Source organism: Fusarium falciforme, chromosome 9, assembly GCF_026873545.1.
Source record: "Fusarium falciforme chromosome 9, complete sequence".
NCBI lineage: Eukaryota > Fungi > Ascomycota > Sordariomycetes > Hypocreales > Nectriaceae > Fusarium > Fusarium falciforme.
Window position 1 is genome coordinate 2,472,718 of NC_070552.1, and position 17,121 is coordinate 2,489,838.

General features: G+C 51.2%; 6 protein-coding genes and 2 pseudogenes across 8 annotated transcripts, besides 2 other annotated features; 3 read left to right on the forward strand and 5 right to left on the reverse strand.

Annotated features, from left to right (window-relative positions):
* Positions 1-205: 205 nt before the first annotated feature.
* On the reverse strand, positions 206-1,891 carry NCS54_01163500 (TRNA-intron lyase; the record flags this gene model as incomplete). Its single annotated transcript, XM_053156905.1, has 1 exon — positions 206-1,891. One exon carries the CDS (start codon positions 1,889-1,891, stop codon positions 206-208), a length of 1,686 nt encoding a protein of 561 aa, XP_053012880.1.
* Positions 1,892-3,048: 1,157 nt separating this feature from the next.
* NCS54_01163600 (Ceramide glucosyltransferase) lies at positions 3,049-4,775 on the forward strand (the record flags this gene model as incomplete). Its single annotated transcript, XM_053156906.1, has 2 exons — positions 3,049-3,218; positions 3,272-4,775. Exons 1-2 carry the CDS (start codon positions 3,130-3,132, stop codon positions 4,773-4,775), a joined length of 1,593 nt encoding a protein of 530 aa, XP_053012881.1. The 5' UTR covers positions 3,049-3,129.
* A 635-nt stretch (positions 4,776-5,410) lies between these two features.
* On the reverse strand, positions 5,411-6,051 carry NCS54_01163700 (Guanylate kinase; the record flags this gene model as incomplete). Its single annotated transcript, XM_053156907.1, has 2 exons — positions 5,411-5,762; positions 5,825-6,051. The coding sequence occupies 2 exons, from the start codon at positions 6,049-6,051 to the stop codon at positions 5,411-5,413; spliced, it is 579 nt and encodes a 192-aa protein (XP_053012882.1).
* Positions 6,052-6,585: 534 nt separating this feature from the next.
* Positions 6,586-7,427, forward strand: NCS54_01163800 (annotated as a pseudogene). The gene is made up of 2 exons: positions 6,586-6,970; positions 7,060-7,427.
* Positions 6,586-7,427: a sequence feature.
* A 2,097-nt stretch (positions 7,428-9,524) lies between these two features.
* Positions 9,525-10,657, reverse strand: NCS54_01163900 (FAD/NAD(P)-binding domain-containing protein; the record flags this gene model as incomplete). The annotated part of the gene is made up of 2 exons (XM_053156908.1): positions 9,525-10,116; positions 10,206-10,657. 2 exons carry the CDS (start codon positions 10,655-10,657, stop codon positions 9,525-9,527), a joined length of 1,044 nt encoding a protein of 347 aa, XP_053012883.1.
* A 737-nt stretch (positions 10,658-11,394) lies between these two features.
* On the forward strand, positions 11,395-12,385 carry NCS54_01164000 (Hypothetical protein; the record flags this gene model as incomplete). The annotated part of the gene is made up of 3 exons (XM_053156909.1): positions 11,395-11,600; positions 11,649-11,811; positions 11,861-12,385. Exons 1-3 carry the CDS (start codon positions 11,458-11,460, stop codon positions 12,383-12,385), a joined length of 831 nt encoding a protein of 276 aa, XP_053012884.1. The 5' UTR covers positions 11,395-11,457.
* Positions 12,386-12,522: 137 nt separating this feature from the next.
* NCS54_01164100 (Zn(2)-C6 fungal-type domain-containing protein) lies at positions 12,523-13,721 on the reverse strand (the record flags this gene model as incomplete). Its single annotated transcript, XM_053156910.1, has 3 exons — positions 12,523-12,572; positions 12,712-13,603; positions 13,653-13,721. The coding sequence occupies 3 exons, from the start codon at positions 13,719-13,721 to the stop codon at positions 12,523-12,525; spliced, it is 1,011 nt and encodes a 336-aa protein (XP_053012885.1).
* A 2,058-nt stretch (positions 13,722-15,779) lies between these two features.
* On the reverse strand, positions 15,780-17,032 carry NCS54_01164200 (annotated as a pseudogene). The gene is made up of 3 exons: positions 16,922-17,032; positions 16,750-16,871; positions 15,780-16,701 (listed from the first exon to the last, which is right to left on the reverse strand).
* Positions 15,780-17,032: a sequence feature.
* Positions 17,033-17,121: the final 89 nt, after the last annotated feature.

The following is a 17,121-nucleotide window of genomic DNA, read 5'->3' on the forward strand; positions in this document are numbered from 1 at the left end:
AAGGGACTTTTCGGCCGGCTGTTGTTTGAACTACATATCATACAGGCAGGGTAAAATGCAACCTAGAGCTCCACCAACGCCTTTTACCTTGTCATGTCAATGTCAAAGACTCCGCCCTTTGTCCGATACATCTGTGGTCCACGTGTACACATTCATACATAGCTAGCCTGTCTAGCTGCTTGATCTGGTAGTCTCGGTAGATTGTCTACCTGTTGCGATTGCTGGACCATCGCTTCACCATCACCTCTCTAACCTTGTACATTTTGAAAGCCTCGGCGATGCCCTTGTCCAGAGCCTCTTCAAACTTGGGAGGGGGTGGTATATCCACGTAGACCAGCACAAGGCTCTTGGTAACGTGGGAGAGAACTCGAACGGTACCATGCAGCCACTGCCAGGACTTGCGAGGGTTCTGCTTCCCGGACTCCTTCCATTGAGGATCCGAGTACGACGGAATGACAATCAAGCCAAACTCGGCGTGGTCAAACACCGGGCCTCGGGTGTAGAGCAACCAGTCCACACCAAACTTGATGCCCCCGCGTGGCACCCATCCCAATGACCTGAAGTGGTGGTAGACAGCATAGTGAACGAGAAAGTTGTCGTCGGGCTGCAGGGCGGGATCCTCCGGCTCAACGCGGGGTGGAAAGTACGAGTACTGCCGAAACAGCCTCAAAAGCTCCATTGAAGACAATCGGCTACCTGAGGTAGGATCGTTGACTACCAATGCGCCCAGGCCGAAACTGAGAAAGAAGGCTTCCTCTGGCATCAGCTGGAGGTGTTCCATGTTCTTAATCACGCGTTCCTTGCCAGAGCCAGAGCCAGTTGCCTCTTCGGCAGTGGTCGCATTCCCGTTGAGCGAGACCGACGCTGCGGCATTAACATCCGCCAACCCGTTCTGCTTCGCATTCGCAGCTGCGTGTTGGGGGCTGGGGGGATCGCCAAGCCGGAAGGTTGTTGATTCGACATTAGGCGAAAACCGAACACTCTTCCGTCGCTTCAGCGGCTTCGAGTCGTCTGATTGGGTCGACAGGCTCGAGCTCGACACGCGAGTGTTAATAGAAATCTTGCCATTGGTAGCAGCCCCGTTCGACCCATTGGTGGACGAGTGCTCATCCGGGAACAGGGCGTCTCCATTGATAGCATTGCCATTGGCAAGGCTGTCCGAAGAAGCCGCTGCTGTAGCAAGAGCAAGGTCCGCCGGGGAGTTGGGGAGAGCCAAAAGCGCTCCCGGGCTAACCGGTGAGGTATAGACGGGCAAAGGCGTAGGGATGGAGATCGGCTTGATGGGCTTGGGCTGCGCAATCTCGGTTGGCTCCTCGGCCCGCGATTCTCGCTCCTTGGCTTCACGGGCTTTGGCCTTTCGAGCTTCAGCTTCCTGAGCTTCCTCGAGTCTCGTTTGACGAATTGCCTCTTGTTCAAGGCGAGCGCGTTCCCACTTGGCGCGCATACGCTCTTCTCGTCTTTGTACGGTCATGATCTCGCTGACGTGAGCATCCGCGAGACCTTGTCTGACCTTCTCGCGCTTCAGCCAGTTCGGCTCACTTCGACTAAGACTACCCTTTCCATAGAAGCCTTGCTCCCACAGGGCTCTAGTAGAGACTTCATCCGTGATATGGACCGAAGACGTAGCAGGAGACCACACTCCAAGATGCACAGCAGCCGGTTCCGCCGGAGGCGGAGACCAGAGCTGGCCTAACCAAGCGTATGCGACATGGAAGAAGGATACGGGGTTGTTTGGATAAAAGGTCGGAAGAGGAAATGTTCGGATCGGCGCTGGAAGGGCGTAGATCTGATGCAGTGAAGGTCCTCGCTTCTGGGATTGCTGGGGTGCAGCAGGATCCGAGGTGGGCGGGGTACCGACAGGCTCTTTGGTTGATGATTGAATCTCAGCCATTTCTCGCCGGTGTCATCTTGGTCTGGGGAACTGTCAGCGCGAGTCTCGGGTTGTGATGAACGAGTCAAGCAAATTGATAACAGCGTGTTGCTCAGATACCGTTGTAGTCTATAAATCAAGGCGTTCACAGAGGCCAAATGAATGGATCCTCTTAGCACAATGAAAGGTGTCATCATCGCAACAGGGGCACGCAAGGCTTCTGGGGAAGCCTGCGTAAGGTCTTGGGTAGGAGAAGACGAGGAAAACTCGCCAGACATAAGAGAGTCAATCAAAAGAGAATGCCTACCTGTCTAGGACATCGCCCTGGCGGGACACTGGCTGAGGATCAATCCTCGTGGCCATTCACAGCGGCGCACTGTTCAACCTCTAGAGGGAACAATGACGATCGCTTTGAGTGTGAAGCCGGGGCGTCGAAGCGAAGAGTGCTTCGTGGGAGATGTGTTTGTGGTTGTTGAGAAGATGATGGATGGGAGAAATTAATTTCGGGCGGCTGAAAACTCGAGGTTTTCTTGAATTGGAGCTCCCCACTTTGATGCCTCGTGCGCAAGGCGTCAGGCTACGGAGTGGGCTGCTAAGAATGCCCGAGGAGTGCCGAAAGGAAAAAATCACTCTGGCAAAGGGGATCCCAATCGCTTGAGAAGATGGATTGCAGAGATGGTCAGCATAAAATGTCTTCCCGTAGCTTCATTGATTGCATTTTTTTTAATATCTATTTTTCTCATTAAACCCTGTACCAGTGGCAATCCCTCTCCTTCACTGGCACTCAAATTTGGATAAAATTCACATTGGTATAAAACACAGATACAAGTTATGGGGGCTTATGCCTTGCATAATGGATGAGAGCGCAATTTCCGGACTAAATGGGCGCTGCTGTCATCACCTTGCCAGCCACAGGAGCGTCTTCCATCTCAATTGCACAAGTCAACAGCAAACCAATTTAAAAATCATAAGACATCATAGCTCTAACCCTTAAATGCTGCTACTAGATACTAAGATACTACAAGAGGCTTATCATTTAATTTCATATTTTATTATTTCCTTAGATTGCTATGCTTTCAAAGCTACCCTTAGGTAACCATAAACTGCTGTCTCTCAATGCCCGCGGGTGAAAGAGGGCCGGTCCTTCCACATAATTTCTATGGGTCGCGTCCCGCGCAGCATGTACCGCTCTCCCTCGACAACTTGCTCTCTCGACAACACTCAACACCCATGAGCTTGGTACCTGGTCAAAACAAGCCATGGATTCCTGGAGAGACATCTTCGCGCTCGGCTGGCTCATCCTAGCCGGCGTCGTCGTTCTAATAGTCTGCATAGGACTGCGCTCAATGTAAGTCGTCATTCACTACCTACCTACCCTTAGCTCTAGCTGACACGCAGCAGCTCCAGAAACTTCAAGCACCCTCCAGGTCCTCCAGTCTCTCCTGGTCTCGGCCAAAACGCGCCGCATGTCACGATAATTCGGCCGGTCAAGGGCGTCGAACCCAGACTCTACGATTGCATCGCCGCCTCGTTCCGCCAAGCTTACCCCCAGGACAAGATCTCGATCCGCCTTTGCCTCGAAGATGACGGCGATCCGGCGTACCCGATCCTCCAGAAGGTCATCAATGACTTTCCCACATTCGACGCCCGTATACTGCTCGAGAGGGATGATTCTGTGCTGAGCGAGACGATCAACATGGGCCCCAACCCCAAGATTCGCAATCTGAGCCGAGCGTACCGAGAGGCCAAGGGAGACATCATCTGGATCGCTGACTGCAACGTCTGGATGGCCAAGGATGTCCTAGGACGCATGGTAGACAAGCTCATGGGCTATAAGTTGGGCGGCGGCTCGAAACCACACAAGTTTGTCCACCAGCTGCCCATTGTTGTTGACCTGGTCGACTACTCGAGGCCCCTTGCAGCGGATGGTCAAGCTCTGTTGGCCTCTTCATCTGAGGAGGGCTTTGCGTCGGATCACATTGTCGATGAGGACTCGGGAGAGGCGCCGACAGCCTGGTCCCAGGGTGGAGGGCGTCTTGACGAGATGTTTATGGCCACGTCGCACTCCAAGTTCTACAGCGCTATCAACACTGTCGGCGTTGCACCTTGCGCCGTTGGGAAGAGCAACATGTTTCGCAAATCTCAGCTGGACCATGCCACCGATCCCATCCTGAACCCCAGCCTACCCCAAGACCAGAACCTGCCAACCGGCGTCGACTTTTTCTCTCACAACATTTGTGAAGACCACATGATCGGTGACCTATTATGGAACACCCACTTTCCCGGCTTCAGAAAACATGGACTCGTCTGGGGCGACCTTGCTGTACAGCCCATGTCGGGAATGTCTGTTGCCGCATACGCTGCAAGGCGGTGTCGGTGGCTGAGGGCTCGAAAGTATACTGTACTTTCAGCAACCCTGCTCGAGCCGTTTACAGAGTCTTTCCTCTTTTCCACGTATCTTTCATATGGAATTACAACCTTGACCTATTTCAACGAAACATGGGGCATTCCTCAGACTTGGAAGGCAATGGCAATCACTTGGCTTCTCTCGATCACGATATGGATGATTGTGGACTGGTTCAACTTTAGCTGCTTGCACTCTGGTAACACCATCGAGACAGACGAACATACACCCTGCTTCGCCAAGGGCTTTGCCTCTTCAGAAGGTCTTCCAAGCAGGCGGTTCTCAGAGTTTGTGCCAGCATGGATTGGACGAGAAGCCCTGGCGTTTCCCATTTGGGCATGGGCCGTTCTGTGCGGAAACACGGTGAATTGGCGAGGCAAGGAGTTTTACATTCGCTTTGATACGACAGTGTATGCAGTCGACTCTGAGGAACGCACTAGGGATGTCAGGACACCAGAGTTGGAAAGGGGAACGTCACGAAACAAGCACCGGGTTGATTAGACAAGACGACGAGAACATGAATGCTATCGGTATGGGTTTAAAAGAGAAGGTATCAGCGTATAATGAGTTACAAACGGCATGATCATGGACATGATAGATAGAACAGCGGATAAAAGACATCAGACAAGACAAGAATAGAAGCTTGACTTTTAATGCAGCTGCTAAACGAGGTTCCAGGGTTGTGCCTGAACATGTCGATGGATATCATGTGGACATTCAGGAGACAGGATGCTCACTGGCTTTCTCGGATCCCTGATCATATCCTGCAGACCAACCAAGGATTGCCTCTTGAGGTTGCGATTCCGAGAGCGTGAGGTTCTGCGGGCGACCTTCAACTCTCGTCGGGCCCCTGAGTCATGGCAGGCTACAGCCAAGTGCTATTACTCACACAGCATGCGATCCAGGCGTTGACGTCTTCCGTCATTACCAGAAACACACGATTTGGCTAGTCCGCGATGTATGTGCCATTTCCAGCCATGATGCAGCCTCTGACCTTCGGCCCCAGGTCCTATTGGAACCTCCAACCTATGCGAGATCCCAACAGACATATGCGCAAGGCTTCCTGTATCTCTTGTATCTTTTCTCTATCTCTAAGATTATCATTATATCATCGAACAAGCAAAATGCTCATAAATCTATCCGCTCTTCTCGTAGACAAAAGCATCCAGCTCATCATAAGTCTTCTCCAAGTCGTCGTTGACAAGGATCTTGTCAAACTTGGCCGACTCGGCCCAGGCGAGCTCGTCCTTGGCCCGCGCGAGACGCTGCTGGATGCTGTCCTCGGTCTCGGTGCCGCGGCCTCGCAGGCGCTTCTCGAGCTCCTCATTGTCGGGGGGTGCGACGAAGACGTAGCGAGCGTCGATGCTAGAGGCCTTGACCTGCTTAACGCCCTCCATCTCGATGTCGAGGACTACGACTCGGCCCTTGGCTGTCTGCTCTTCGATCGTCGCCTTGCTCGTACCGTAGAGGTTGCTTCCGAACTGAGCGCTGCAGTTGACACAAAGGTCAGTATGTATACTCCTCTACCCCGCCAGATTCCCTCGACTTACTGCTCGACAAATCCGTCCTTGGCGATCAACTCCCGGAAAGCCTCCTTGGTGACAAAGTGGTACTCAACACCATCAGTCTCGCCATTTCGAGGACCGCGAGTCGTGTGCGACACGGACAGGGTGAAAACGTCGGGGTGGCGGCTGAAGAGAAGCTTGATCAGCGTGCCCTTGCCGACACCGCTGGGGCCGCAAATGACGAGGGGTCGACGGTCGGAGGGAGAAGCCATTGTGAAGAAGCGCCTGAATAATTAGAGGAGGGAAATCAAAGGGAGTATAGGGTTCACATTTACCTCGTAGTTTGAAAGACGGGAAATTGCTTGACGGCGACGGTTGTATTGCGCTTCACACAACCTGGAAACCACCGCATTTGTCGTTTTGTTGTTTTGGATCTTTATCCCGCCGTTAGCCTTTTCTTGCACATGATTGGCCTTTTGCTGGACGGTACGCATTCACGTGACTTGATCGAGTCAGGTACAGTCTGACTTAACGGTCTCTCGCCTGCCCGGGTTGTAGATACTATACTTGTCGGTCTTTGAGATCGAGTACTATTATTAACCTAGGCAGTTAAGTTGATGCCTTGGATATCGCAGTTATGTTGAACTGGAACTTGCTTTACGAACTGTCCTGTGTCTGTGATGAAGTTGGTTCAACTCGCAACCAGATGCTCTCAAGCTTGCGCGCAGAACCACCGAATGGCGAAACTCTGAGCGTTCAATCTCAGAAGATAAGTGCAATTATTGACACTAAATGGAACTACAGTCATTATCTGTCCCATGTTCCATCTTTCTATAGAGCTTCCTCGGTTCTTGAGTGTTAGCCAACTCTCCTACCCTGAACCAGAGCCCCCCGCACAGTGCGGAAAATGCGGGGCACCTGCGCACACAGTCCCCTCACCTCGTCGCAAAATTTCGAGACGATCCATGAAAACATCACCAAGCACAACCCTCAAGATGGCGCCCAAACTCACAGAAGAAGAGATTGATGATCTCATCTACTTTGCTCGAGCCGGCGAGCAGCAGGACTTGACCGAGACCATAAAGTCTCTGGCCGAGCGGGAGAAGGCTGACCCCGCCGAGATTGTGGCTGCTGCTCAAGATGAAGCCAAGGCTACTCCTCTGCATATGGCAGCGGGAAATGGACATTTAGGTATGCAGGGCTTGGTTTTCATTTGAATTGGAGTCAATTCGAATGAGTATTGCAGGAGTTTGGGTCATTTCTAACTAACAATACTATAGAAATCGTCAGACAGCTCATCCAATACTTTGACAACCGGCCAAAGGAGCAGAAGCAAGCCTTCCTGGACGAGGCAAACGAGCACGGCAACACGGGCCTCCACTGGGCAGCCCTGGGCGGACATCTCGACACAGTCAAGCTGCTTATGGAGCAGGGTGCATCCCCGGCGCTGGCAAACGAGCGGGACTATGTCCCCCTCGATCTCGCTCTCTTCAACAAGAAGGAGGCAGTGTCTGATTACTTCTTGGCTTCGATTCGTTCTATGGAGGAGGAGAACAAGGAAGAGGGTCTGAAGGAGGAGGGTACCAAGGGAGAGGGTTCCAAGGAGGAGTCTGCGGATAGCAAGGACAAGGACGTCGAGATGTCTTAGAGCTGAACTACCATCGTGGGTTTCGGAAATGGTTTGCGAGAAGAGGACCGAAGAGAAAAAGGATGATAGAATATCAAGGAAAAAGGCAGGGCCATTTGGGATAAAAAAGGACGCCGGGGAATGTTTGATGGCGAGGACTCGGAGGTGCTTGCATCCCCAGTATTGACAATAAGGAGTTACAGGTAGAGGGAAACATGATACTTTGAAAACATATGGCAAATCGAGTGCGAGAAAGTCCTAACAGAGAGTGTTTATCAAAGGGGTGATTTGAAAGGCGTAGTGGTCGTGGGCCCTTTTCTGAGCTTGATCTTCCGGGTCAGCGCAGATGGACTCTTTCAACTATCCGTCAAGGTCCGAAATTCTTCTCTGGATAACAGCCAACATTCGAAGAGCCAATGGATCAGTTGCTGAGGGTTTGAGTGACACGAGCCGCTCACCAGCCCCAAAGGATTCAGATGTCGGAAACCCGCAGAACAATCATATTGTCGATAAGTCTATGGAAATGGGGAAGAAGAGAATTGAAAGTCCTCTGGTGACAGGACCAAACCATCTTGAGATTGGTTGACTCTGCTTGGGACTCTGCTCGGGGAGATCTGCTGCCTGCAGATGCTGTCACACAACATTGCAGCCTTCTCCCGTATGAGAAGAAAACAGTACGTTTGAAGATCCATAGTATCACAAACAGAACTTCTCGATATGTTATTTAGTTGCCATCGTTGAATGGTTCATGGAAGAAAATCCTCGACGTTTGAGCAGGCTGCCATGGACGAGGGGAAATACAAACAGAGCACAGGCTATCATCTGCCTATACCTGGAAGAATTCATCTACCACGCTAAAATCAGAAAACCAGAGCTGAACAGTAAACTGGGCATAATTTCATCGAACTCGGCTCTCTACCAAGTTGACCCGATTCCTCTATCGCCTCTTCACCAATCCATTTCCCACCACATATCGCCTGCCTCGAATTCTTGACAACCGTTGTCACCAAGAAACCAAAGCTCGTCAAGATGTGTAAGCTGCTGGAAATCGAGTATTCTTGCTCCCACGGGACCAAGCGCCACCGCCAGAGAATCGATGCCCTCTGCAGCTGCGATAACCCTCTGGCCTGCATGGTCGGTGATATGCAGCTCGGCGACCACCACAAGACGAAGATCCAAGATTTGAGCGAAGAGAACTTCAAAGTCGTCAAGGTTGACGGCGTCTGCGACGAGTGCGCGCGAAAGATGGCTCTGGAGATCGAAGAAAAGGATAGGATGTTTGGGGAACTCGAGGCAAGCCTTGAAGAGATCAACAAAGATCTGAGCCTACTCGCCCTCGCAGGCCCAGCCAACGGGCAGGATGCAAAGAAACACAAGGTGCATCGCCGAGAAGCCCCGTCCACAAACCCCCAGCACACACCTCACGACTCGGACTGGATCTGCGCCAACGGATCATGCCAGGGACGCGTCACCTTCTCCATCGACGGACGCCGCGGCCGGTTCTGCCAGAAGCACACCTGCGCAGCTCAAGACTGGGGATGCATCTCTGGTGTTGCGACCAAGCTCAACAGCCCGCAGTTTTCCATCTATTGCCATATCCACACGTGTACCAAGGCGGGATGCGGCATGAGAATCGCTCACGACTCGGCCATCTACTGCTGCACCCACTCCCACATCCCTGATCTTGTTCGTTAGGCAGAGAAGAGGGGGCTGGCACCTGGATTTCTCTATGCAGAGGTAAGGAATATTGCACGTTTTGATGGCATACCACTTACAGCCTGATGGGTTCGAGTGGGCGATGGCGACGAGGGGCAGGGAGGGGATGGGCCGCTTCTTCCTTGAGAAGCTCAGGTTGGTCAGTACTATTCCTAAGATGTAGACATACCTCTGACAAGAAAATAGGTAGTTTGCGACTGCCATGTCCAAGAAAGCTCAGACATATCTCAAGAGTATGAGGGTATATTGCCCCAATGGTAGCCATAAAGTATTCTAATAGTAATAATAATAAGATCATACAAGTTGTACAGTAAAGGTTTCCGAGGAGTCAGAGCTAACCTGGTCCCTTTGGCGTTTCGTTTACGTAGCTCCTCTTGCCATCAGAGACCACTGCCGATAGCGTCAATAGTCAAAGAGACGAGAAATTGCGATGGATTCGGCCGCAAGTTGCCCCGTAAACATGCTGCGGATGATGGTCCTCTTGAAAGATACGCAGTCCCCAGCAGCATAAATGCCCTTCTCCGTTGTTTCCATACTCGAAGGATCTACCTTGACCAACCCTCCATCCGTGAGCCGTATATGCAGATCCTGGACAAAGTCCAGGTTCAGTTTGCCCGTGGGCAAGTGAAACATGAAGGAGTGCTTGGAATCCTTGCCGTCGGCGAAAAAGATGACGATCTTGTGCGACTGAGCGTAACCCTTGCTGCTCTTGCGGCTCCGGACCTCAATCGCGTGTAGTTTGGAGATCCTCCGGTTGTCAACCCTGACCTTCTTCTGCAGCTCTGTCGTGACTTCGTATAAGAGGTGCCGTGAGATGTCATCTGATAGCTTGAGGTTGTGGTTGGTGTAGATGGTGACTCTATCCGTGTAGTGGAGGGCCATCCGGGCCAGGTGCATGGCGGCAATGACCGAGCCGGAGGCATCTGTTGCGAGCACGGCTGACGAGTATGCTCCCAAGTTGCCTTTGCTTCCGTCTGATAGGGGATCGTTGAAGCTGTAGACGACTTGTTAGCTGTCACAGGAGAATGGACGGGGGAATGAAAGGGGAACGAAAAAGAGGAGGTGTCGTTTGTCTTGACTTACAGAACCTTCATCCAAGCGTCCTTGTACCCTGGAATATTAGGGTACATTATCTCATAGCCAGGAGCCAAGAGTATTCTCCTCGCGCGGACCCTCCTCCCTTCAGCCTCAACCACGAAATGCCCATGACGTCCAGGCTTGGTACGTGCAATGTTGAAGACCTCGCTGATAAAGTGATTCACATTATCGTAGCCATCAAAGCTCTTTAACATGAAGGGCTTCAACTTGTCAGGAGCCCTCATTTCGTCAGGAATAGGCATTCTCGTGAGCCATGTGCCGTTGTCCAGGGCGCCGCGCCCCCTGTCGAGGACGGCAACTCGCAGTTGCTGCTGAGCGAGGCTGACGGCGGCTGCGATACCCGCCGGGCCGGCCCCGACGATGCAGGCGTCGTACATGCGCGACCTGGCGAGGGTGACTGCCGCGAAGCAGAAGAGGACGATGCTGGCGATTAACATGTTGGGCGATGGCTGGAGATTGATCACTGTGTTCTTTGATGTGCCCGGTGCCGTCTGTTGGAGACGTTATCAATGACAAACAACAAGAGATGTTTGGGGAATCATGAAGAGACGTGTACTTAACTCAACCCCCCCCCTCTTGAACATGCGAATGTTTGTAGAGAGTGGGTTCTATTTGTACCTGCCACCCAGTGCTCTGATAACAACGGTTGCCGATAACAGCTTCATGACATGAGGCGCCAGGGCAGCAGAAATGGAATGTTACCTAACTCCTCTCAGATAATATAAAGAAACTCATATAAAGTATTATAAAAAAATCAAAAGATATTCTAATAAAATGGTAAATACTTTATCAACTCTCGTCACTCTCTGCGTCGCTTCTGGTAGCTCAGGCATGCCTTGAACATTGCCTCCTCAACGCAGGGGATCCCAACCTCAGCCTAGGGATGTGATTTGTCGGACCATGGTCGCACAGTCAACTGCCAGGAATACTTTGCATGCATCAGTTATAATGATCTATCCCTCCGAATTCTCCCCATCACGGAGTCTTGTTCGGGGCCCACCCTGTTAGTGTCCGATGCTTCGGCGGCCGAGAGAACGGACCCGGATACATTCACGGTGACTTTTCGGTGACCGACCCAAGAACAACGGACCGAAAGACCAAGCAACCCTCTTGTCCCTCCGATATTTTTGAGTTTTTATAAAACCGGCTTCTTTCTCTTTCGTATCGGCATCTTCCAGATCAAATCCGTCGCTCTAGTTTGACATTGTGCCAAGACTTTTCATTCTCCACTACTAAGATGGATCACGACGGACCCATGGAGGAGATTCCCCACAGCCATCACCACCACCATCACCTTCAATATCATACTCATCATCACCATCATGGACCTCCTCATGATCATGATATGACACTCGGAGAGCAGAACAAGGCTCACTTCAAGTATGTGCCTATACATACCCGATCAATGATCATACTGACTTGTCCCAGCAATGTTGCTCCCGCTGTGTTTCAGTGGCCTTGGATCGTGGAGCTGTGCAATCAGATCACAAGGGAGCTCCGTGCAAACATTGATTGGATTGGAATTCAACCTCCGTCAGCTCGACCTACCAAGATCTTAGATTATGCCTGTGGAAACGGCGTTGCGTCTCGAGTACGTACCGCACCAACGCCAAGCCCTTGATCAGCACTGACGTGAACAGGCTCTAGCACCATTCGTTTCCAGTGTCCGAGGCATAGACATCTCCTCTGGAATGGTGGAACAGTACAACGACATGGCTTTGAAAGGAGGCTTCTCGCCCGAAAAAGTCAAGGCCGTCCAAGGAGATCTAGTCGACCCGAAATCAACGCCCTCCCCCGAACTCAACTCGCCCGAATTTTTCAACTTTGACTTAATCATCATGTGCATGGCACTACACCACGTCGAAGACCACGAAAAGATGATTAAGAAACTCTCGGAGCGGCTTCGAGAAGGTGGAGTGTTGATCATTGTCGACTGGGTTGCCATCTCAGAGAGTAACTGCCCAGACGCCCCTCGAGCCAAGGCTCTATCAAATCACACCATGACGCGTATGGGATTTACTGAAAATGATGTAAAGGAGGCTCACGAAAAAGCTGGTCTAGAGGACTGGGCTTGGAAGTGGGCTTCGACGAGGTCTCAGGTACCAAAGGAGATTGGAGGAGAACAGCAGCTCTTCTTCTCCCGTGGACGGAAGCCAGCCCAGTAGAGCATTTTCTTGTTTCAGGGTTCTTTTGATACACGATATTGGTTAGATTTATGCGAGTTAAAGCGTTTTCCTGTTTTCAATTTTTTACTAGGCTGGCAGCTAGACTGATAAGAAGCCGAGGGTGGGATCTGGTTCATTCAGCTATGCACAATAGGGTTTTGACTCTTCTGCCGCCTCTCACGACGCACTTTAAACGGTGACAAGTAATAAGCAAATCTTTATTCGTCAGCTTTGAAGGTCTAGTATCAACCTATCAGCTCTCTGCTCCAGTGCAGAGTATGATTGGGCTACTAATGACTTGCACCCCTCCAACCCCTGGCACATACACTCCCCTGCCAAGTTCCGGACTATTTCCAGACAGTTCCTTACTTCCTTGGAAACTATCCTCTTTACGATTGCAACTTGCTCCTCGGGATCCACTTCGAATACCCCAAATTTCACGCTTGACAAGCTCCCGCAAGTCTGTGAGCTAGGCTCGCTTCCCCATCCTTGGGATTTGACCGCCTCCTCGAATGAGTAAATGATGAGCTCCAAAGCGGAGACTACGAGTATTCCGCCACTCCTGTAGCTAGAGTACTCGCTTGTGGTTAGGATCTTGCCGAGACTGGTCATGCAGGCTCGGTTGGTCTGGAGTATCTCATCCAGAGCCCGAGGTTTCGACCGTGTTTGTGTTTCCAGTGACTCTAGCATGGTAGATAGCTCTGAAATTACCGAAGTAATTTGAGGCTCCGGGCTCCATTGCTCTTTGGGCGGCGAGTCTGATGTGCTTGGAGAAAGCCAGGTAGAGTCTGGGCTGAGGGGTAGGATGTCGGCGGCTTGTCTCAAACAAGGGAGTATGGATTCGATTTCAGAGTAGGGGCCGTACACGCTGTTATTTCTGAGTTCAACAGCTGGATACTGTGACTGAGGATTGCCGTTTCCGGTTTGATCAAGGGTGTGGTCGTACGGATGCTGAGCTGAGGGGTCGTCGTAACAACCAGGGCTGCTGATGGCGAGCTTGCATGGGTCCAGGCAGTCTTGATCTCCGCAAGAAACCGATCTCGATAGAGGATGAATATACTCAACCGGGGTCTCGTCGTCCGTGTTGTGAGTCCTGCCATTGCACTTTTGCCTCCGCCTCTTCTTGGTCATTCTGCCCACGAGCGATACCTCGTACGTGCAAGTCATGTCTGACTGTAGACATCTTTTGCATCCCGTCTTTTCTCCCGTGCACCGGACCTAAGGAGAGTTAGCGGGATGGACTACTTTAGGGAAAATATGGTCTCACCTTGGCGGCATGACAAGAGGTGCATGCTGATCGCATACGAGGGGGCCTTCCTCCAGGCATGTTGGACATGTCTCACACAAGTAGATCTGTTCGACCTAGCAACTTTACCGAGTATCAATGAAGCGTCCAAATACTGAAAAGAGGCAAAATCTTTAGTCTCCTGACCCAAGATTGAGCATGTGCTGACTTTCCCGCCATTCTCCCTCCAAGCCAGCTTGACGAGGCCATCAAGGTCCTCAAGCCTGGATCCAGTAGGAGAGACCCAAGACGGGCAACCCTTGTCAACCTACCATCAGCCTCGAAAAGGATCCGACCTATCAGCTGCAGAGGATAATAAATCATGGCTTCTCGCTGGGGCTAGACTGCTATTGAGTTGTGGGCGATTGCTGGTGATGTCAGTTGTTTTGTTTCAAGTGTGGTTGCTGGGGATTTCTCCATGTTTGTTTTCAATTGCCTCTTTTCGCATAACCAACCACCTGATCTTTGGCAATTCGCGCGTCTTACGTTTTGCTGAGCCATAATTTCATGGTCTTGCTAACAGGGGTAGACGCAATGTTGCCAAGCCAAATGGACAAAGGTCGTTTGCTGGGCGTAAAACCACCAATAAATGACTCACGATCCTCCCCATAACTACAAATCTGGCCTCTTCCTCTGATCCTGACTAGGCAATCGTGAATCGCAAAATCGCGATATCTTCTTTGGGATTATTTGGGGCGCAGCGGACCCATGTTCGTTTGCTTGATCGCACTTTTTGAGAACACGTCGTCGATTAAAATCTCGCTAGAACAACGAGGAGCGTCATGAATTGTAGGCACCAGAATTTGGTTGACAGAAGCCACGTATTGGAGGATGAAGTGCGAGTATATAGCATCATGAGATGTTCTTTGTATTTCGATGCCTTAACTCAAATCATTCGAAAGCTCAACATCAATCATCACATCTATTCAGCTCATTGTGCTCTCACAACCTATATATCGAACAACCAAGTTTCCCACGCTCATAGGCAGCCCAGGCCTCAGTATGCTCAAACTCAAACCTAGTCATGATTAGCCACCGTCTGACCAATGCAGGATCCCAAGATGAAGCTTCAAGTTCTTGTTGCTGCTGCTCTTGTGGTGGTGGCCATGGCCGTCGGCCACCCTCCAGGCGACAAAGAAAAGTGTGGACGCCTTGGTGTCAAGGAATGGGACCCCAAGAACCTGCCCGAAGGCTACAAGCTAGAGGACATCCAGAAGTGTGCTGAACATCCTCTGGAAGTTGGCTATTATTGGGGCTTTGGCGAGCATTAGCTGAATTGGGTTCCTGTCAACCATGTCGTTCACTTCTTGGAAGCGACCTATAGCGGCTGAGGTGGTGGTAAACTAGGAAGCCGTTGTATAGAGGGCAGAGAGGCAAGCGTCAAAGAACAGACGTAGGATCTAAGGATACGTCAAGTTTTGTCTGTTTGTGCCCGAAGAAGGGTTTTGTATCCGTTCGAGGTTTTTCCCTTCTCTATACTAATATACGTCTTTCTATCCCAATTGCAACGAAAATGGACAGTTGGGTCACTCCAGAACTTTGAGACCAAGCCAGGCGCTTGAGAGGTTTCGACTTTTTGTCTCCTGTAAATCTATGATACTCATGATATGCCAAATCATCTAGACAGCAACTTTGCTCTCCTGCTTGAAGATATGAGTTCGCAGGCAAACAAGAAAGGTTCTAGGGAAGACAGTTGTCTAGATAAAAGGCAAAGACTTGATATCTTGGACGTGAAACGAGGTTGGTCATGGAGCATCTGGTGGAGGGGGGTTAACGAGAGATATGTATATGCAAACTCAGAGACTGCGTTGTCTCAATGAGATGGACGATAACTATAACACCAACACTTATATAGGCGATTACTACTCACGTAAGCTGGTCTGATAAGGCAATATTTGCTGTTGGTATAAGATCCAATCAAGATTTGAATCTTATTTGCGCCTTTCACCGCACAGCGCCCTATTCACGCCTGCACGTGCTCTTCACACACCCTCCGATCGAGCTTGATGTCAAGGTATTTCACGAGCATGGGTCATTGGAATTTCAAATTGGGTAAAGCTTTGTGAATTCCATCTTGTCATCCAATCACCCTAGAAGCAGCTAGATACCTCATTTGAACCCCTTCTTCAATGTGCCAAAGCTCAGAGTTGGCTTATACTTGGCTTCCTCCTTGGCACCAAAGTCCCAAACAGTGTAGAACTTCGTGAGAAGGTCCTTTCCAACTAGTGTAAGTCCCTCATAGTCACCCTCGTCAAACGGAGGCCAGCAGTACTTCTCCTCCATCGCAAAGCCCGGCGTGGCAAGCTGGTCTCCGGTCAAGGTCACAACAGGTGGGTTGTGGGCGTTGGCGTCCCCGAAAGCAAACGAGACCGACCAGGTAGAGTTGAAGTCCTTGCATAGGGGTCGGTAGCCGTCTTCCATGATGGCGGTCCAGTTCATGCCGATCGACTCGTAGACGGCTTGAACCTGTCCCTTGGGGAGGGAGGTTCTTCCGGCGCCCGTGTCAAAGACGACTCGTCCGGCGTTGAGGTCTGTCGTCTTCTTGACCTTCTTGCCGTTGACGGTTCGTGAGCCGGTGGCCGAGTTGATGACGGAAGCCCAGACGTCGTATTTTCCATCTGTAGGGACGATGGGCACCTTGACTAGCTTGCCGTCGGTGTAGGTAGACGCCTTGGAAGCACCGAGCGTCAGGCGACCCTTACCGACGCCGTCAGCGGTGTCACTCGCCGGGCCGTAGTAGAGGCCGAACTTGGGAGCGTCCAGCTTGGGAACCAACGTGTACATGATGGTGTCGGCAGCTCCAACAGTGATGGAGTTGAATGCCAATCCAAAGAATCCCTCGCCCGGAATGTTGCCCCATGAAGATTGGCTGGCGGCGATGAACGACTGGTTCCAGGAAACCTTGCCGGCCTTGAAAACGTCGTTGGCGATGAGACCAGCAGTGGTACCACCAAAGTACTCGATCTCGCCCCATCTGCCAGTCAGCTTTCCGGTGGTTGAGTTGTCTACATTGTATCCATTCCTCTTGTAACTGGGAAGTGTCAGCGCAGACACATTTGATATGCTTCAGTGTACATACCCGCTAAAGTTGGTGCATTCTTCGGCGCAGTTTTGGTCGACAATCCACGAGGTTGCGCTTCCAGTATCGAATAGCAAGCGATATGTCGTAGCGGGTGTTCCAACGTTGAACTCTACGAGATCCTATAACTCTATGAGCATGGGGCATCTTGTTGGTTTTTGGTTGCACTTACGTAGCTGTTGTGGTGGACGATGGGCAGGTCAATAACGGCGGCCGAAGACAAGCCCGAGGCCAAGGACGTAGCCAGAAGAAAGTTTCGAAACGCCATGATGTTGCAGTCTTCTCTGGATAGCTAGGTTGTCACCCAATGAGGAACTGAGTAAAGTAAAAGACAGACAGGCAGCCCCGAATTTATATGCTCCCTCCTTGCCC